The sequence below is a fragment of the Pangasianodon hypophthalmus genome, chromosome 8 (assembly GCF_027358585.1).
Source record: "Pangasianodon hypophthalmus isolate fPanHyp1 chromosome 8, fPanHyp1.pri, whole genome shotgun sequence".
Taxonomy (NCBI): Eukaryota; Metazoa; Chordata; class Actinopteri; order Siluriformes; family Pangasiidae; genus Pangasianodon; species Pangasianodon hypophthalmus.
In genome coordinates, this window is record NC_069717.1 from 21,406,463 (window position 1) to 21,428,573 (window position 22,111).

General features: G+C 38.2%; 1 protein-coding gene across 2 annotated transcripts in view; it reads left to right on the plus strand.

Moving 5' to 3' along the window:
• Positions 1-22,111, plus strand: part of mib2 (MIB E3 ubiquitin protein ligase 2) — a 73,975-nt gene that overhangs the window by 4,000 nt on the left and 47,864 nt on the right. The window contains exon 1 of one of the 2 annotated variants that reach the window (XM_026925442.3): positions 4,254-5,102. The exons of the other annotated variant lie outside the window; for it this stretch is intronic. Within the exon in view, the coding sequence (XP_026781243.1) occupies positions 5,030-5,102 (73 nt within the window). The 5' untranslated portion in view covers positions 4,254-5,029. Of the gene's footprint in view, positions 1-4,253; positions 5,103-22,111 lie in introns of those variants that run through there. 2 annotated transcript variants of the gene reach the window in all.

Consider the following 22,111-nt stretch of genomic DNA (forward strand, 5'->3'; position numbering starts at 1 on the left):
GTACTGCTTGCGCTTGCTGTGTGTTAGAAACTCTCTAAAGTACTGTGATTTGAGGTGATTAATTTGTCTTGCATGTTGTAGAAATGAAGCTGTAGTCATTTTTGTTGACTATTTGAATTTCCAAAATGTACCCGTAACTTCAGTGTTTCTTCCCAGGCCAAACCCCTTATATAAATACACTGGTACTGCTTAGGCTGAGGCTCTCTGAATTAACAAACAAAATGATTGGCAGGCAGTTAGATACGTCTCCCTGTCCTGATTGGATGGACGCTGGTTTCCCACAGTTGTTTTTGTTCAGCATTTACAGAGAGAGTTTCTCTTCTCTGAGCAGATATTTAATGACAGCTGCCATAACCAAATATTACAAGTCATTTGACTTAAAAAATTATTGAAATCACCTTTTAATTGTTCCATAACCACGCGTGATGGTTTGAATATGGTCTCTGGGTGTGTGAAATATAATGGTTTGATTTCATGACTAAGAAAGTAAAGAAGCTAAACAGGAGCACACCTTTTTTGCGATTGCAAAATGTTATAGATATTTATTAAAGTCTGCAATGTCTGTTTATTTATCAAAAGATGTAATATTAGGCTGTTTGTCATACTGTGTGTAAAGTAGAGGATGTTGCATTGCTTTTAGTCTATTTTGTGAATGTTTTTTATGAATACAAACATGTGTATGTGATACGGAGTGAAACGCAATCGGTATCCATTAGGCTTGTGTGATATACAAGATAGTTCTAAGTAATATTACACTGCCACGATATCCAGTGATGTTTACTTTATATTATATTACCTGACCTGCCAACCTGTACATATTTGTAGGCGACCCACAATTTAACATGTATCGCTAGTACGAGTTATCAACCAAAAATTGCCAAAAGATCAGTATTTTTCTCCCCAGTTAAATGGTAGATGAGACAACCAACACATTAATCTGGAATGATTTTCACAGGTGTTTTAAACTTGTGATTAAATACATTGTTTGTTTGTTTGTTTGTTTTCGCTGCTCTGTACCGGTCATTGCTTACACGCATTCAAACCCTTTGAGCAGCAGCAACAACAGTGAAAACTGTCCGCCATGTGGACATTAAACAACCGATTTGTAAAAGGGTTATGTCAAAAAGGGAGGTGGTGTTGTGGTTTTTTTCATTGTTTACTGCAGAATCATCGAAAAATCCACCATCTAGGCCATTTTTTGCAATTGCCACTGCCAGCAAGCAGTTCCTGACTGCACAGCTGATATTATTCCACACTCCTGTGCTCCCTAAACCTGAAATGGTGGAATTTTTTTTATTGGATATCAGTTGTGGATGAGTACAGCGTGTTTTTTTTTTATTTTATTTTTTTTATAAAGAATGGTAAATTGTGAGCAGGAAAAAATCAATATCGCACAAGCATAGACTCCCTATTTCCCAAAGCTGGGCCTAGCATTTTTTATTTATTTATTTTTTTTCGTGGCAGTGTACCCACCCACTCACAGACACACAGACACACACACACACTTGCACCCACCTCTCTTTCAGCTGTGAGCTGTGTGCTCTTAGGATCTTTAGACATGAGATTCAGGTCTCAATGGCAGATCCTTGTTCATAAAAATCCCTGAGCTTTAATGCCATTTCTCTCTTTTATTATTCTCCCTGAGCCATTTGAGCCCACAACCCATCCCCCCGGTCGCTTTAATATGACAGATGTTCTAAGCTCATACGAACACATGCACATAGACGCACATAAACACATACATGCACCATACATACATACATACATATATACATACAAACATTCACGAACTTGCAGCCGGAGTTGTAAAGTGTAGCGTGTATGTACATTACCGTGTGTGTGGGTGACTGGGGTTTGCCAGTACTAGAAATAGCAACGTGTGCAACAGAGCAGTGGGCGCAGGAGCCGTCAGCTGAAAGCTCTGCATTCGCTTCCCCGTGCCCTCCTGCCTAATCCCTGCTGATAAGGCACACAAAGGACTAAATGCCGACCGGGTGCTCCAGCAGCACACACCAGCTCCCGTAACTTGCAGCATTTTTTTTCCCCCCTTTTTTGACACTCACAGAGAGGGAAATACACTCAGAAAGGCCTTGGTGAGTAAGTGCCAATAATGATTAGTATTGCTGATCTTCTTGTCTTTAATCACTAGCCTAGGGTGTGATAGTTAGTTATAGTGTATTGTACTGATGACACCAGATTAAGTGTGAGGTTGTAAGTCACTTGTAAGAAATGCACGAGTGTGTAATTTGTACCAGTCATTCTTACTTAAGCAGTTGATTTCTAACTCGGCAAGCTGCCACCATACCATAACACAATTTTAACCATACGACAATATTAACTTTCTGTGTTTGTAATTTTTAAATCAAGTTTTAATGTAAAACAGACCCAAGAGATGCAGTATGTATCCAAATTGCCCCAAAATGTGTGTGTGTGTGTGTGTGTGTTTTCTAAGAAATTTCCAGACCAGGCTCATGATTATATTGTCGTCATTATCAGTGCTACTTCAGTGGATCTTGTTTGCAGTATGATGAGGAGATAAGTCCTCATTATCCATACAGGGGATAGCTTGTCTTAATGTGACCTATAGGAAAATGCTGAGTTTAAACAAACTCTGACCCTTTCTAATAATTGTGTAAGCTTGACAACCTTACACCTTAGCCAGAATTTTTTTTTTTTTCACAGTACTTTTTTGATGATTAATTGGAATGTACACATTGTCCCCAAGTTGTTTTAAAAAAAAAAAAAAAAAAAAAAAAAAAGGACCATTGTAGCGATGTGGAACACCAAAAAAATTGGCTAAAACAGTGGTGTGTGTTTGTGTGTGTAAACTAGTTAGATGTATTTCTCTCAGTTTCACCGAGACATTTTTTTAATCTAATTGTAGCAATGTGTGACTGAGTGAGTTCATCAAGGTTAGTAATGCCTTTCGTAAGAATTACGAATTATGAAAAATGATTATTAGCTTAATGACTTACTCACATTACACATTCATTCCTCACTGTCATACCTACACACCTTTTCTATTAGTCTCAATGTAGTTACTAAAGAATGAATGGTAGTTGCTGAGTAATATGTTTTAAGATGAAGAACAGAATAATGCTCCAGCTTTAAGGGGGCTGAACATTGTAGTGGTAAAAGTTGTGCTTCATCATACCTACGTATTTTTAGAGCCTGTTTAGGCTTGTTTTTGTGTCAGCTTAACTATTTATAGTTCTGTATACCAGTCAAGAAAAGCTTTAAAACAGTTTTTTACAGATTTCCCTGAAACTGTGAACCTCAAACCTCCTAAATTGTCTAACGGTAACCTCTAAAAAAGCAAAGCCCCCTGTAGTATTTTAGGGATAATCAGCTGACTCGGTTTTTTCACTCAGCTTTGAGCCTTGGTAACAGTTAAAGGCCATTTGATCTAATTGGATAAAGCACAGTTTATGAAACAGTGAAGTTTACATTAACAGGAAATGGAGGAGGCAGTTACCACAAGCAGCCGTGATTCAGGTTCCAAAACCTTATACAGTTTTTTTATACAATTTATTTATTGCGAAATCTAGCACAGCAAACCACATATGGACCACAACAGGTGTCTATTATCACCGGTTTTAATTGTTAGCGTACCAGCTGAAGCGATTGGCATCACCCTGTAAAATGTAATGAAGTGACCAACATAAAAGTCAAGGAAGTGGAAAGAATGCAGTTATTTGTTGTGGAAGATACGTTTAAAATAGAATTAGCCTCATATCTAAGGCACTCGTACCCAGAGGTAAAGTTACAACACAGTCTGGGAATTCTTCAGCTGTTTCAGGAAGTGGGTCATTTCTCCGTTGGCTGAGTGAGGAATTCACCTTCAGCGTGCAACCGAGTAGTGTTTAATTCTGGTCTTCCCCACCATAAAGGTCTGAAAGAGGACCAGAAATGTTTATGTAGAAGGAAAACCAGTGGGTTTAACATATGGGAACGTGGCAACAGACAGAAATGCTCTGTATGTATTTCATCCAATTGTCATCATAAATCTCTTAAAGTCGAAAACACTAAAAGCTGTAGAATATTTTTTGACATCACTAAGCCAGTACTTAGTCTAAAAAGGTACATGTTTAGTATTATTATTACCTTTTATTATTCTCATGAGCCAGACTATATATATAATAATTAGTTAAATAATGCGATATGTGATATCCGGTACGATAATGTTATAACTGTGTAAAATCGATTGAAATTATATTTATATATTTAAAAACTGAAAACGATATAACCAACATATATGTTTCATGTTCTTTTGAGAACGAGAAAGCATTCTGTTATCTGCGTCACCCTAAAACTTTGACTGTTTGAAGTATTAAAATCATTCCGTTATCGCAAACCCTTGTGGTACGCATATCACGATATTTACATTTGCGATATTTTGATCATTTGGATTTATCGCGCAGCCGTAATCGCTATGAATTTTAGCATGTGCTGGAACCGGTTATACTATGGATATAACTGTGAACACTTTCTTTTTGACAGTTTCCATCCCTAAATCAAAGCACCTCATTAAATGTTTTATGTCAGATTTTTATGCTTATGCTCCCATAACGTATGCTGTCTAGTTAGATTTCTCAACATTTTGCCTCTTATGTATTAGCTAATGATTATTTTCAGCACTTTTCGCTGAAACAAGTGATTAGCTTGTTACAGATTTACCTGCTAATCTGATAATCCATCTGAATAATAGATTGTTAGTGTCCGATGTAATCTAATTATCTTGTAATCAGTAGCTGATCATTTTCTATGCCATGTTAGATGTTTATAAGCATGCTGACTTGGGTAGCGTATTGTCGGCTCGTGAATTTCTCAATGTCATTTCTGAACGTTTGTCCTATTTTCAAGTGATACATTTCGGTCCAGAAGAACACAGTGTCCATCACTGAACAGAGAGCAAAGTTCACCCAAAAAAACAAACAGTCATGGACGAACGCAACAGGCTGAGAGATTTCACGAGCCAGAGCTCACTGACACACCACACTGAGAGCGAGTCAGAGAAGAGCGAAGTTAAATGTCTAACTGGAAATTAAACCATCGAAGATGCTCAGATCACAGAGGATGCTCACATTTGAGGTTCATGTGGTGTAAGTTATTTTCTTTCTCCTTAGTGTAGTAGCTTATTGGTTGTACAGGGCCAGTGGCAACAACATTTGAATATATTATTATTACTATTATTGTTATTATGAACTTGTATCTGTTCTTTGCACACGTTCTTTTGTTCTTTGCACACAAAATTTCTTTTCTTTCTGGTCTTTGCCTCCGTTTGTTGAAATCATGCTGGTCATGATAAAAGTGTCATTTTACTCGGAGGTTATGTTACTTGATTTTTCTCTCACACCACACGTTTGTCTAAATTTTCACAAAAAGTCGCCTGTTGCTTCAGCGTCAGCGAGACGTAATAGAAAACTATCTCCCTTTGGTGTTTTTTTGATGGTTCTGGAGAGTTGATGTAATGCTCCCGGTGCGTTGTTTATCCTGGATGATTATTGATTTCCCTCTGTAAACTGCAGGTCACCATATGTGTCTAACAAAAAGCTTTGTAATAAAAGCCAGTTCCTGCATTTTCACTCTCTTAGTCTGAGGAACTGTGCGCTGTAAGATGGAGCTGGATTTCGTTCAACTTTCCCCACAAATTGGGAAGACATTTCGACTTGCGCTTTTGTGGATCTTGCTCGAAATACTGTTTTCACCTTAATACACAAATGTTCACAATTCGTCTGGTTATTTAAAAGGTGGTGATTGATCCATAAGGTAGATTTACTTTCCAAAAAAAACTGACTTGTTACGGCTCACTTAAATGATTTTTCAGAATTTGGCTTATTACCAAATTTTTTTTCTTCAAACTGTATAAGGTACATTTGTGTCGCATATAAACAGAAGGGTTTTTTTTCCCCTTATTTCCTGTTTTGTAAACAGTTTAACAATGGCAATACTCTCAAATTTCCCACATTGACTCTAACACTTACCTCTTAAGTACATCACTTTGGTACTTAAGCTAATAGGTCACACAGTGATGGTTTCAAAAGGTTCCAGGTTTTTTTTTTCCCACCCAGCTGTAATCCCCACTCCAGCTTTAGATACTGTACACTTTAATACTGTCCGAAACTCAGGAACTTGCCTGAATGGTGTTTACATGGGGCTAGACTGCACTGAGCCAAAGGAAGCAGAAGTTCCTGTTGTAGCCTTTTCCAGTTTGCCAGGTCATGTGCAGATTTGTCAGAAAAGCTCTCGGGTTATAAAAGCCATAGTTTATAACGGGGTGGGCGATATTACAAAAATATCATATCAAAATATTTCAATCGTACACTCAATCCTACACTCAATTCAATCCTATATATATATACACACCAATATATCACACTGTATGTGTATTAAAGATTACAGAAAGCTGTATTTTTATCAATTCTGCTTCCAGAGTATGCAGTTGTTATTTAAAAAAAAAATTATAAAAAGATATAACGATACCTATGATATCTCATAAAAAGTGTACTGAGTGAGTGTAGTGAGCTTGGAAGCTGACAAAACTATTTTGTAAACTGTTTTGAGTCTTGTAAATGTGAATTGTATATATATATATATATATATATATATATATATATATATATATATATATATGTGTGTATGTGTGTCATGTTTTTTTTTCCGTGGTGTATTTAATAATTTTACATTTTTGCCATTGTTTCTCTTTGTGTTGAACTCAAATTTACAGATCACAGGTTTTGAGATTTAAAAAAAAAAATAGTCATATTGCTCAGTTCTAGTTTGTAAGATTTTGTTACAAATGATAACATCAGTATTAAATTAGGGTGTTGAAAATTTGTGTAAGTCTGAAAGTACAGTAAAAGTAATTTACAGTCAGAGCTGTTGGATTTGACAGAGATTTGGGATCATATTATACACGTATAAGTTACGCATATAATCATATACGTTAGATATGTCATATGTCATTACGCCCAGGCTTTAGAGATGGAGAGGCTGAGATTAGCTGGTTAGGTAAAAGGCAGGCTAATAAATAAACAAACAAATTTTAAAACACATTTAAAAATACACAACAAAAGCAACCGGGCATTTATTTATTTATTTATTTATTTCTAGCTAAAAACCAGCTAGGTTGCTATCATCATTCCCAGAGCTGGATGAAGCACCACAGGGAGCAAGTAAACTCACACACACAGGAGAAGCAGAGCAATCTTTTACCCTTGAAGTTTGTGTTTTTGCTACCTAGCTAACTTGGAGGCTCACTATGTTCTCCCTATACTATGTTGAACTGCAGCTCAGCACGGACAGACTACTAGTGGCAGAGCTCACAAAGCTGCTTAACGCTAGCTTAAAGACAAGCTCTTGTTAATATGTGAAGTGTTGGCTTTCATAACGTTACGCAAAGCATGCAAAGTTTATAGAAAAACAAGACGTTTCGAACAAAAGTCCTTCATCAGCTGTGTAAACAGTGTTTTTCAAGTTTTATTACTATATATATGAACTAGAATAAGGGTTCACAAAGCTTTTGTAGCTGAGGACCCCTTTAACTGTAAAATAAATTTCACGGACCCCCTCAGGAAAGTCTTATTTATAGGCTGACCTGTTTGAATTGTTGAGGTTTGCATTCAACTCCTTCAATTCAAGGGACCAGTCAAATAACTGTAAGAACTCAGTAATAAATATGATAATTTTGATAATGGTGGGTAGTGATTTCCTGTACGCTACTGTAACTAAAGGGGAAAAAAAATCGCCGATCCCTTGGCTATACTTCACAGACCGCACTTTCAGAACCAGTGACATTGTAAACATGTATTCTGTAGTAAAGGAATCTTTAAGAAGTAACTCTCAGATTTTTACAACATAGTGGAAAAATACTGAAATATTCACTCGGGTTTTCAAAGCAGCAGCAGCCTCTCAGCCTTCTGTACATTCCTGTAAAAGCTTGCGGGAGTTTTGACTCCCTCTTTCGAGCTTGCATCTGTAAGCAGGTTCCTGTTTAAAGCATGGTGGGAGGTGCTGTTTGGATGGCCTTTTCGGCATACCCACAGTGGCACTCTCATCCATCTGTTTGCCTAGCTGAGTGGTTTTTCCCTCCAGTGTGAACAAGCTTGAATAAACTGGCATCAATGAGTGCTAACAGGTGGCATGGCTGAGGAAGGCACCATGGGGGCACAGGGAGCATGGGCACCTATGTTAGTATGTCACTGTACTGAAGTGGGAGGGGTTGCAGCAAGGTCAGTTTGGTACTCCATTGTCCAGTAATAGCAGCATTATTAGGCATTCTTCTTATTATTAATCTCCCTATTTCATTTTGTACTATTTGGCTTCATAACCCTTAGTGGATGAATGAAAATCTATGTACAATGTCTGTCTATGTAGAGAAATAGATTGTTTCTTTATAGCATCATAAAAAGAGCAAAATTTATTTCTGCATACACTCACTGAGCACTTTATTAGGAACACTATACTAACAATGGGTAGAGCCTCCCTTTGCTCTCAAAACAGCCTCAGTTCTTCTTGGCATGGATTCCACAAGATGTTGGAAATATTCCTTTGAGATTCTGGTCCATGTTCACATGATTGCATCACACAGTTCCTGCAGATTTTTCAGGTGCACGTTCATGCTGTGAATCTCTCTTTCTACCATTACCCAAAAGTGTTCTATTGGATTCAGAGCCGGTGACTGGGAAGACCACTGAAGAACACTGAACTCATTGTCATGGTCATGAAACCAGGTTGAGATGACTTTTGCTTTGTGACACGGTGCATTATCATGCTGGAAGTAGCCATTAGAGGATGGATAAATTGTGGCCATGAAGGGATGCACATGGTCAGCAACAATACTTAAATAGGCTGTGGCACTGAAGTGATGATTGATTGGTATTAACGGGCCCAAAGTGTGCCAAGAAAACATTCCCCACACCATTACACCACCTCCACCAGCCTGAACTGTTGACACAAGGCAGGTTGGATCCATGGTTTCAAGCTGTTGCTGCCAGTTTCTGACACTACCATCTGTGTGCCTCAGCAGAAATCTAGGTTTATCAGTCTATGTTTTGGCAGTCTTCACCTGTCCAGTTTTGGTGAGCTGTGCCCACTGCAGCCTCAGCTTTCTTTTCTTGGCTGACAGAAGTGGAACCCGACGTGATCTGCGGTTGTAGTCCATCTGCCTCAAGGTTCGACGTGTTGTTCATTCTGAGATGCTTTTCTGCTCAGCACAGTTGTACAGAGGGTTATCTGAGGTACTGTAGCCTTTCTGTCAGCTCAAACCAGTCTGGCCATTCTCCAATGACCTCTCATCAACAAGGCGTTTCCGTCTGCAGATCTGCCGCTCACTGGAAGTCTTTTCTTTATTGCACCATTCTGAGTAAGCTCTAGAGGCTGTTGTGCGTGAAAATCCCAGGAGATCAGCAGTTACAGGAATACCCAAACAAGCCTGTCTGGCACCAACAATCATGGCACGATCAAAATCACTGAGATCACTTTTTTTTCCCCGTTCAGTTGGTTGATGTGAACATTACCCAAAGCTGCCGGCTGCACTGCTGCCGCATGATTGGCTGATCAGATAACTGCATGAAGGAGTTGGTGTATAGATGTTCCTAATAAAGTGCTCAGTGAGTGTATGCTGATCTTATTTTTTAATCATATCCTTTAGGAAAACAGAAGTACACATCTTAAGCACACAACAGTCTCTTTAAACAAAATAAAAATAAATAAATAAATAAATAAATAAAAAGCATACTTGTTCTTCAAGGTCAACTCTGTTCACTCTAAAATGTACTGCAGTAGGCATGTTTTTCCATATTCGAATTCATGAATATTTGATTTTGAGACTCAAAAAGAGTCAAGTAGACACAATTCAAAAAGGTCAATATATTATATTTTTTCAAAATAATTTGATGGAGAAATAAATCAAGTTCCTATTTAAGTGTGTGCCAATTAAAAAAAAAAATTAAAAAAGTTCATTTTGAAATGCAAATGAACACAAGGTATACAGACTGTGTATTATGAACGTGTTAGAAAATTGTTATTAGAAATTCATAACCTTTATACAGTTACATGCTGTTGTACCTCATATCGAATAACAATATTACATAACAACAACAACAGCTAATCAAAATGAATGAATTTTGCAAGCCTAAAGGAGGAATATGACGTCCATTCAGCAGTTAGGTTTGGTTTTTGCTCTTTAGCTGGATCTTTCCCATGTGCTGTAGTTTTTTTAGTCCTCAAATTTCATACGTTATTCTTGCTTGTCACCTTACTACCAAGGCTTGCTCCAGTAGTGGAGCTGAGTCAGTGAAACAGTTAAATGGTCTGAATATCTTTTAAAGATAATTCGAGGGACACATTTTTCCAGTTCCGTATCTAACACACACTTGCATTCGTGTGTTCCAGGCCTAACTTTAAGCATAAAGCCATTCAAGGAGTCAGCTAGAGCTCAAGTAGGTTTAAATCTACAGCATTCTTTAAAAGTTAGTTATAATTTGGAAAAGTTTTGCAATTCAGTTGTGCTTTTGTAGTTCATAATGCTATAATAGTAAAATATAAATGGATTGCATGTGTATTTTTGACTATATTTGTTTGACACTTGTGCAAGTCATTGCGCATCATAAAATTATCATCCTAATTTATCAGCTAGCTCCTATGTAACCTTCTTTAGAACACAGTGTGCTCGGACAGCTACACTTAAGAGTAGACGATGTCAAGCTAAATGTTAAGATCTGATTTACAGTGGGAAAGTAGGAAAACAGGAATGTCTGTGAAAGAGCACAGACACAGGTTTGAACTCATGAAGAATATTACTCTTTTAGAAGGGCAGATATTTAGCCATAATCACACAGGTCTCTAACTCACAACCAAAGTAATTGTTATCTAGTTAGAATTTGAACTTCGGCTGCACAACTGTAGTTACATTTTTAAAGCTTTTATCTAAAAAAGGATTAAAGAAAATTGAAAGATAATGGGCTTATGTTGAACAAGTGTGCCAGGAGTGCAAATTATAGAAAATTATGAGTTTGGAACAAATAACAAATTGGCACTTTTTGATAGCACAATCCACAATTTTCTCTGTAAATACACTTTTTTTTTATCCCTCCAAAGTAACATTTCATGTGAAATTGCTGATTACAAGGTCTAAATTAAGAATTATGTGTGTAATTGAAAATGGTATTGTGCTGTAACGTATTAGTCTTTGTTGTAACTATTCACAGTCTTTAAATAGCATTGAAGCACTTTGCTGTGCTATGTACCAGCAAGTCAACTTGGTAAGTATGCAGTGGTTGGAGTTACTGTGACCATGTGTGCCTTCATTCTTTGGAGTGCTGAAGTAAACACATTGGCATTCTAACATACTGCCAACCTAAATATAGCACCACTTACCAGTTTGGAAATATTACCACTTACATTTGCTACTTACCTATTTGAGATGTTCGAAAGGTTTGTTGGAGCACAAAAAATATAAAATTTGAAGTTTGCAAATATCTTTGTTTACTTATACAATCTGTAACATCCACAGTCTGATGATAAAATATGATAAAGTCTTAAGTTAATTAAGCAGCAATAATAAATAATGTATGTGCCAGTGATGTTAGTGGTACAATATGACTCTAGAGACAACAGCTGTTGCTGATTCTCACAGACAAGCCGTGCTCTAAGGCTCTACTGGCCTTGGAGTGTATTCCACTTTATCAGATAAAGTGTGCCATTGTCTTTCTTCCATTCACACATACCTGTAGCTTGGTTGTTCATTTTCTCTTTTGTACATTTCAGTTATTCTAGGAATGTTTGGTAAATAACATGTGGCGAATGTAATCTGACTTCTGGCTGTGGTGAAAAGTGTGAAACAGTTGTATCGTGCTTTGTGCTAGATTGAGTTCCAACTTTGGAATAGTTACTATAGGAACGAATCCAAAATGGATATTCCAAGTCCGAGATCAGAGGTATCCAGTAACGATAAATAACATTACATAATGATGAATAACATTAACGTTTGAAACATTTTTTTAAATAATGACTCTAATAATCCAAATAATGGACAACTGCATTAACTAATGTTTATTCCATCCATCAGTAGAAACAGGAATATTGACAGCCAGTATAAAATAATACCTTATTTCGTACGTTTGTGGCAATTAGTTTGGCAAAATTCACAAATGAAACTGAATGAGGGGTTCCAGTATTTACATCTGAAGACCCAGAGTTAAGTTCATTATCAAATTTAGTTCGATGCTGTACAGGCGTGTAGCGGAACAACCTTGATACAATACATTTTCAATACAGTGAAGATAAGCATTGCCTGAATATGTCCCTTAGGTTTCTGTTTCTAATTAATTAAATCATCCAACAGGGTAAAAATGCAACTAATTGAAAATGAATAACGAGGCTGTGTAGTGTTTGTGTGATTAATTCAGAATCTTAGCAGAGTGTAACGAAACAAAAGCTGTGTATTAGAATGTAACAATATAAAAAATGCCTAGCCGTTACTGGCATGACTCACAGTGTGGCCTGTCTGAAGCACAAGGCTTTTCTTATTCTCTCAGAGTCATGCAGCTCTGTGTAGTGCCTGAATCCTGTGTTCTCCACTACTGAATATGAACTTCCCAATCGCTACTGTGATCTCTTTAGCCAGGACTGAATCAGCAAGGGGAGGAACCCTGAATGTAGCAGAGAGTTTGCTGTGCATGTGTGTGTGTGTGTGTGTGCGCGCACTGTATTTAGTATTGTCTAGTGAATAAAATCGCCTCTGCTCTTTATTCCAGATAAAGAGGGAGCACTTTTTTCCCCCAAGAGCAGGGTGTGTACTTGATTATGCAGTCCGTCGAACTATTGCTCGATACACAGATGTATTGAATTGAGAGCCTTGTATCTAATGAAACGATACAACATATCGTATCATTATGGCCCTAATGCTGTAATTTATTCGATATTAATTTATTTGATATAGTTTTTGCCATAGATGGAATAAAAACTAGTTAATGCTGGTGTATTTAGTAAACATTTAGACTAACCTTGTTGTATTGCTGATGGGTTATTAATGCTGAATTTTGTTTGTGTTCACCAGTGTGTTTGTGTTCATCTAGTAAAAGAAGCCCTGAATAGGAGGTTTAGGAATCAAATTGACCATACCCACCAAATGGCACTTTTCAGGTCAGCATAACCTTGTTCACCCATAAGGTTCCACTCTAAGCAGCACATCTCACTACTAAAGATTCCCACCGAGCAGCTAAAAACATCCCCCACTGGGCAGCAACTGCATATGATCATTGGGTCCTGATGACAATGTCGCAAGAGCACATTTGATAGGAAACGAGGAATTTGTTTTGAACCCCACATTTCAAAACAAAGTCTTCTATTCAACTTATCTCGTTATGGTGGTTTTCAACCAGTTCTTGACTGGTTCTTGAAGACCCTCCCTTTTCATATACTAAACTAGTCAGATGTAGTTCGTTTGCAACCACAGGACAGGTTAGAGCAGTGCTTATTTTCACGCCCCAATCACCTGAGGACACAGGTGCTTTCTAAGGTTTGCCTTCCAAAGGCAAAAGTTTAAACCTTTGGTCTCTCTAGCAACGGGTATTTTTGCTGATCACCCATTACTTCCTTTGGTTGTGTTCCCTGGACCAAGGAGCAGGCCTTTTGGGAAACGTCCTCCCTCCTCACACACAATACAGCACATGGTCTCACGGTGAACTCTTTAACACTGAAGCAGGCCACACAGTTTATTGGCGTGAGGCTAGATTTACTCTGAATTTTAGCCAGCCTGGCAGCCCAATTTGTGGCAGACATTATGATGCTTAACAATGATATTTAGCCAGGATGCTATGTGTGGTACTGGCTTCTGTTGAGGATTCTAGGACAGATGATGGCAGCTATAAGAGCAATTCCCCCAGGCGTGCTGAAGCTACAGGCATTTCAGAAGCACCACAAATGGAAACGTGTGCTGGTCTTAGTGAGACGGACCCAGGTTCTAGCTTGCTGGAGATGCAGAAGTCTTTGCTAATGAAAGAATCTTGCAGGATGGGGAGCAGAGTGGCACCACCCCATTGGACACTGCCCAATTTCCAAAATGCTAACTTTTTTCAGGAACTGCCAGACAAGTTTCTGTGTGAAAGGTGCATTTGGCCGCCCTATCAGTAAATCTCAGCACTGTGAATGGCATCTCTCTGTGGTCTCATAAACCTTTTACAACGTTTTTGAAAGGGGCACACATTTCCGTATGAGCTTGGCATGGGATCTCCCCTTGTGCTGGAGTCCCCTAAGACCCCTACTTACAAGCCTATTTAACCTTTAACCTTTAACCTTTTAGCTTGACTCATAAATCGTATTTGACCGAAAGCCTTGCTCCATCATGCAACAATCTCCCAATTCTCACACCATTTTTCCTTGTGTGTGTGTATTTTATGATTTGTTGTTCATGTTACTCTGTTAACCATCTTATAATTCTTAATAAATCTAAATTTTTTTCCAGCAAACTTTCAGTAAATCAGGGCCTCAGTGTTCTATTTCAGTAAGGTAGCTGGAAAAAATGCTCTTTAAGTTACTTGTGGAAGAACATTCCGTAATGTCGTTGTGTGGTGTCCTTCTCTGCCGCACAGATTAATTTCACGGCTGCAAGTGTACACATTCAGAGCTGTGTCCCAAACAGCATAATGTGCGCTAAGTAATATGCCTAAATAGTAATAACAAATATGGTGTACTGATAAAATCTTTGGTATGGTAGTATGCAGTTTGGGACAAGGCCCAAGTATTCATAACTCCGAGGATATAATAAATGCTGTGTTAAATTTCTTCAGTATTACAGGATCGTTATGAGAATAAACAGATGTTTATTATTTATTGTGCACATCAATGTGATCATCACAGTTATCAGGTTAAAGATCAGAACTTCTCAGTCTCTCAGTTGTAATCTCACAGATTACAACTTGCACATTGCTTGCATCCATTTGCATCGGAGGTGGCCCATCCATCAATAAGGCCAATAGATGCCTGGTCACTTCTGATGTGTGTATTTTTATTACCCAATCTGTGTTCTCCATATATTTTATTATGTATTCTGTGTATTTTGTTCTCCACCCTGGCAAACAGATTAGGTGCAAGCCAGATAGTGTTAGCACGCTAGCCAAAACACAGAGCAATAAATATGTACCATACCAAGGCTGAGCAGACACCTGGAATAACTGAGTTTGAAATACAGAAATAGAGAGAAACATACAAACCCCTCATGTTAGTGAATAGCTATTATGAATGATCTAGATAAACAACATCACAACTGGTTAATGATACAAATTCCACAGTGAGGATAAGTCATTTGTGTGCTATTCACTAGCTTTCCGTCAAGTAGAGAACAAATAAATGCTTTACCTCACTCCACTTTAAAATTCCTCTTAAATCATTTTTCCTTTTCCGCAGACATGTGCCAGGTTTCAGTTTGACTCCTCTGGGATTCTTTTTGAGATGTGATTCCACCATAGCTATCGAGAACGGTTAACATACACAAAAACCTCATTCCAATATCGTTTCCTGTCCTTACTTTGCACACGACTCTACTCATGCAGTTACCCTTTGTAAATTACCCAAAACATGCCCACAGATTACACATGCAAGTTAGTGCTCATTATATGGGATCTTAATAAATCAGGGTCTAAATGGTTAGTATATCATCAGAGCTAGCACAGATCAGTGAGCCGTGATCTGACTTAATCATTGAAAAGCTGGGTGATGCAGCCTGCAGCTTTTATATTTTGCTGTGTGTGTGTCCATGTTAATAAGAAGCATTGTCCAATAACATTGGAAGCATATGGCAGAAGAGAGAACATTGGTCCAGATACACACTTCTTTGACCCTGCAGCTTTGCTGAATCACTCAGTGTGCTTGGCACAGAACTTGCCTGTGAAAGCCCTCTCCAAAAGTCAGAGTGAATGGCAAGAGGAACTCTGCAGTAGTCCTGCAGTTCTCAGAGTATCTGTGGGGCAAAATTAAGACTGTAGAGTGGAACAAGCTAACTTAAAGATTCATTTTGCGTGGTATTGCTAAAATATTGGCTGTAAAAATTTAAATCCTTGCATTGCCTTCTTATTTGGTCCTATTCCTACTTCCAGGATTTGGAACACTGGTGTTGAAAGACACTGCAGGATTTTTGTCTTCAACAGATGGGTGCATTTGATTTCACTGCCAAGTGATTAAGCAAGATTATTTGCTATTTGATAGAGTTGCAAAATCAGGTGAATGTTACTCGCAAGCAGTTACTCAATCAACATAAGTTAAAGACTGATATTAACACATCTCTCGTATTCTCTGTATTACAATCATGCAGTTCTAGATTTAAATTGCAGTACTAATCTTTTTTCCTTGTGTATACTTTAAGATGTTCTGAGGTTCCAGAAATTGTATTTTATGTTAAATTCTAATATCTACTTTAATAAGATTGCTGTTAAAGTGCTGAAAATACTGTGAGCAACAATTCACAATAAAAAGTCAACAGTCCTGTTTCACCCCTCTAAACCGTTGGCAATACTGGCAAATGGGCTGTTTACTTGGCATTTTCAGGTCACCACAACCTGCCACATGGGGCAGGCCTGCCTCTCACAAATCTTATTCATGTAGAGCCATGCTCTCAGACCCCTGGTAGGCATCACACTGCCTCTCTTCTACCCTGTAGGGGGGCCATTGGCAATAGGATACTGTCATACTTGGAAAACTGACCCCTTATGCCCCTACCAAGAAGTAGGGCATCTAAGAAACATGAGGGAGCAGTGCTTCATCGGAGAGATAATCAGATAAGAGTCAAGCAACTCTTTCTGCATTGCACAGAATCTCTTTTCAAGATTGGCCTCACTGAGAGCAACTTATCTGTAGGGGCACTACAGTGCTGCCTGTGGGTCTGGCCGTGCTGATTTATCACCAACTGAGAACTATGACTTAGCAGTCCAGGAAACACTTATGAATGCAAGTACACAGGCCAACTCATCGACTGGAACTGGTCTGTTTCTTGATCCCCTAAATCCTGATTTTTATTCTGTTTTGCTAAAAAATGGTAAGTCCCTATCTAAAGGTTTATATGACAGCAATTGCAGTGCACCACAACACAATGGATGATAACTCTCTGGGGTCTCACGGGTTTATTACTGTCATTCTAAAAGAGGCAAGGTGCCTCCATTTACCACAGTCCTCTAGGAGCTCTGCATGGGACCTCCCATGTGCTAGAGTCCCTTCAGTGTTCCCCTTATGAGCCTGTGCAGAATGCTTACTTGAAATGGATATATGAAAACTGCCTTTTTGCTAACAATCTCAGCTAAAAGAGTTGGGGAGTTACATTCTCTGGCAGTAAGCTTTCCTAGGATGCTTTGGTGGCAATACAACTCTGCTGTGACCTTGTGGTTAAATCCAGGATTTCGGCTTATGGTCATATCACCAAACTTTGTGACCCAGCAGTCTTCAGTGAGGGTGAGCCTGCCGAGAATTCCTTGCTCTGTCAGTAAGCACCCTATAGTAATATTTAGACTAGATGGCAGCCATCCAACACTCAGACCAACTGTTCATCTGCCACAGAGGAAAGACATGGGGGCTCCCTTGTCTAGGCAGAAGCTAGGCCAATGGGTGGTGGATGTCATTACCTCAGCCAGTAGATGGGCTGGCCTCCTACTGTGACATGTCACTCTATAAGGAGTGTCTCTTCCTCACTGACCTTTTTTAAAGGTACTCTGTTGTAGAATGTCTGTGCTTCTGCTACCTAGGCATTACCATGCACTTATTCCAGATTCTACAAGGTTGAGAATGCCCCTGTCATTGTTAGTGTGGCGGTAATCTCTGAACACCTTTTTCCTGTTAGTCCTAGAATAATGATGTTGGCATGTGTGTTTTTCACTGCCTCCTAGAAGGTGTGAAATAGAATGCTAGTCGCATATGTAACTGTGGTTCTATGAATGATGGATAAACATGAGGGTTTCTTGTAATTCGGGAAACAGTGCTGCCTCGGAGAGAAGGATTAAGGGAAACATGGCAACAAAAGTAACTGGGGGAAAAAAATCATTTAATTTTTTTAAATAGTTTTTTATGTGAGACTACTGTTTTGCTGTCACTGATGGCAAACTGCAAGACTGAAGCATGTATGGAGTTTCTGGAATAGGGGTTCTTATTTTCTTGCAATTAAGAATATCAACTTCCCATTATGTTTTCTGGTATTTTTAAGTGAATTCAGACAATTACTTCCTATCTGGAATTTGCTCGATTTGCTATAAAACTGAAAAAGATCCATGATTTTCAAATTTTAGGTGTCTGAATGCATCTGAAGTCTGATGGGAGACCAAGATTAACCTTCATGTCACACAAAAATGGAACTAACAATGTTATTTGGATGGAGCATTGCATTCCTGTAAGGCAGCAGTGATAAAGGTTACTGACGGATAGATGGATGGCTTCTGCAGTGCTGTAAATTATAGTGCTGTAAAAGGTCCCTTAGCATCACTAGCAAGCCATTTCCTATGAAAACAACACAGCCTGTTCAGGCCTCAGTGAGAAAGACGCATATTAAATGACAGGAATTCAAATGATACATCAGCTTAATGTAATGAATAATTGGCTTTACTTCCCTGCAAAATTCTCTTTTAGTTAAATTTTTACTGTAATTTATTTGACTTCATCACTTCTTGTGAAAAGAGAACCTAAGCAATTATTTGGTTGGGTGAAAGTGGTTTTGCACCCAGGCTGAATCATTCACATTTGATATGAATGTAAAATACCTTCCTGAGGTTATAGGTTATTAATTCAGGAAAATGAGACTTTGACTTAATTCTTTATGCTCCCACTGAGTGTGCTGCCAGCCCTCTTTGCCCATGCTGGGTTCTTGCCCCTTTAATGCTCTTCATCAGTTAGGAATTGCCTGCCCAGTTGCTTGTCCCAAAGGGTATTCAATAACATTGAGGTCAAGGCTCTGTGCAGGCCACTCGAGTTCTTCCACTCCGACCTTGGCACACCATGGACCTCGCTTTGTGCACAGGGGCACTGCTGGAACACGTTTGGGCTAGGCTCCTTAGGCCCTGTTCACCTGGGATTAAAATGTGTCCTGGGTGAGCAGATCACACGTGGACAGCTGAGACGCATAGACATTCACACCTGGAATTATTAGTGCTGTCCTATCAGTTTTGCAGCATTTGATTGAATCTGAGCAGAAAGTGTAGCTCTGTATGCTTCAGAATTAATCCTGCCAATTCTATCAGCAGTCACATAATCAGTAAACACCAGTGACCCAGTTCTATTTGCAGCCATGCATGCCCATGCCATAACACTGCCTCCACCATGTTTGACAGATGATGTGCTATGCTTTGGAACATGAGCCCTTCCTTCCCCATATTCTTTGCTTCCTATCGTTCTGGTACAAGTTAATCTTGCATCAGAATTGGTCACGTTTTTTTTTTTTTTTTTTTTTTTTTTTTTTTAAGCAAAGTCTAATCTGGACTTTCTGTTCTTGAATATTATCAGTGGTTTGCATCTTTTAGGTAAACCATCTGTATTTACATTCATGAAGGTGTCCCTTGATTGTAGACTTGGATAAAGATATGCATACCTCCTTCAGAGTGTTCTTGACTTGGCTAGATATTGTGATGGGGTTTTTCTTCAACAAGGAAAGAATTCTGTGATCATCCGCTTTAGTTGTATTCCATGGTCTTCCAGGCCTTTTGGTGTTGCTGAGCTCGCCAATGCATTCCTTCTTTATAAGAATGTACCAAATTGTTGATTTGGCTACTCCTAAAGTTTCTGCCATCTGTCTGATAAGTCTGTTTTTTTTTTCCCAGCCTAACCATGGAGGGACTATATAAAAAATGGCTGAAATTCCTAAACGGTTAATGCGATATTTTTGTTAAACCCCTTGAATTAAAGTTGACATTCTACACTTCAATCATATATTAATTGCTTAATTTCAAATCCATTGTGGTGGTGTACAGAGGCAAAAATTATGTCCAAATATTTATGGACCAGACTGTGTGATTTTATATATATATATATATATATATATATATATATATATATATATATATATATATGTATATATATGTATATGTATAGCACAGTTTTATTATGGTTATTTACCTATTATGGTTGGTATTTGAATTTTATACACCTCTCATGTCCTCTAAGCCTTCAACTTACAGTCTGTTTTGCATACCAGTTTTCTGGATCTTCTAAGATTTTCGTACCACTTCCCTCCAGAAACCATGAATGGTTTCTGACCATCGCAGCACTGCAGTCTTGCCGTCTGCACTTTGGAAAAGCAGATAAATAATTTTATGGAAATTTAAAATTATGTAACCAAGCATAATGTAAAACAGAATTATTCATCAATAGTGAAATATGAAAGTCAGATCATGATCACCTGAAGTCCTCTTCATTAATCTTTTGGAGTTTGTATGATTTAATGTGATTTAATATACATTTACTATGAATGAATTTTAATGTACCATAATGTTATGGACTTTTTTGTGCAATAAGCATTATGTAGGCTCAGTTTTAACAGTTTCTGAGGGGCAACTATATTACCTTTAATTATTTTAACAAAAGCAAAGCAACAGACAGTGTTTTAAATCAGTGTCCAGTTATAATTACCATCTACATTATTTGTAAAGTGTTACATTTTGCATGTCATTGTAGGAACATCAATATTAATGTTTTTTTCCCGTAGTCAAAATTTTCAGCCTTTTTTCTCTTTTGGCCAAAACCGGAAAGTGCTGTTTTTGACTGTTTTGGGCTGAAATATTTTGGTGGCATCCTTAATAAATATAGTTAACTGATAGTATATACTTATTTAATGATGGTTAAATCAGACACTCATTGATAGATTTTATTTCACCTTCACAACGAACTCAAAAAAAAATCTCAATTTCCCATGACAGAAAGCAAGAGCACTGTATCAAGCATATTTCAAACAGAGCACTCAAAACACTTGCGCAACTGTTAATCATTCCACATGCTCTAGATGTACATAAGATATATAGGTGAGTGTGTCAACAATGCCGCTGCTTCTGCAGGCACACGCAAAGTCATGCATCAAGTGTAAAACAGACTCCCCTGCTTCGCGTCAGGCCATATCACACCATCCTAGCGTGGATTATTTTCCCTTTAACAACATGCCCGTTGTCCCTTATCTATTGCTCAAAGCTTTATGTGACAACGGAAAGAGATGCATCCTTTCAAACACGCCTCCTGACTTTTTGTAAAGCTGTGTCAAGACATGCAAATTCCAACTTCCCACTAGACTGGTAAGCCAGTGCAAGGAATATTTCTTTGGTTTTATGCCACAGTAATCCTAAATGATAATTCTAGAATAAAAACATGTAGGGCGGTCAAGGCTCTGGGTCACATTTGCGGTCGTTTCCCCAAAAAGTTTGCCAACCCCTGTGTTAGTAGAGACTAATGCACTGCAGTGATTACTTTTAAACACAAGCTGTTCCCTATGAAATTTTCATTTTTAGTGGGAAGACATCTGATTTGTGGTCAGATGGGTGGTTTTGTATACATCGTGTAGCACTCCACCAGTGAAACCATGGCAACCAGCAATACACTAAAGATAGGAACAACCACTAGTGATCAGGGTAGAGGCAACTGAGTGATGTACGGTGGAATATCTGAGTTAGTAAGTGTGGGAACTATGATGGAGGCATTCTTCAGATCAACAGAGACTGAATAGAGAAGTATTAGTAAAATCAAAGACATATACAGTACATACAAAAGGGTATATTTAGATCAGTGGATGAATTGACCCAGTTTCAGTTTAGTTGTCTGTCATGAACATAATTATAAGCTCAACTATCTTAACATCAGTATAATATTTTAAATAGGTTAGGCCCTGGACATCTTATCAAGGAACTGCCAAACCATCTTATAAAACCATTATTTGCACATCCAGAAAAAGGTGTGTGATCAGGATGCACAAGATTCTCAAACCAGTCTGTATGCATTTTTGTTCTTTTATTTGAGCACACCTGAGGATGGTAATAAAGGCTGTCAAATGCTAATTACCTGCCTCAGGTGCGAACATAAGAATAGTGTCTCTGACTAACAAACTCCCCATTGTTAAAAAGGGAACAACACGCTGTCATAGATAATGACAACAATGCAT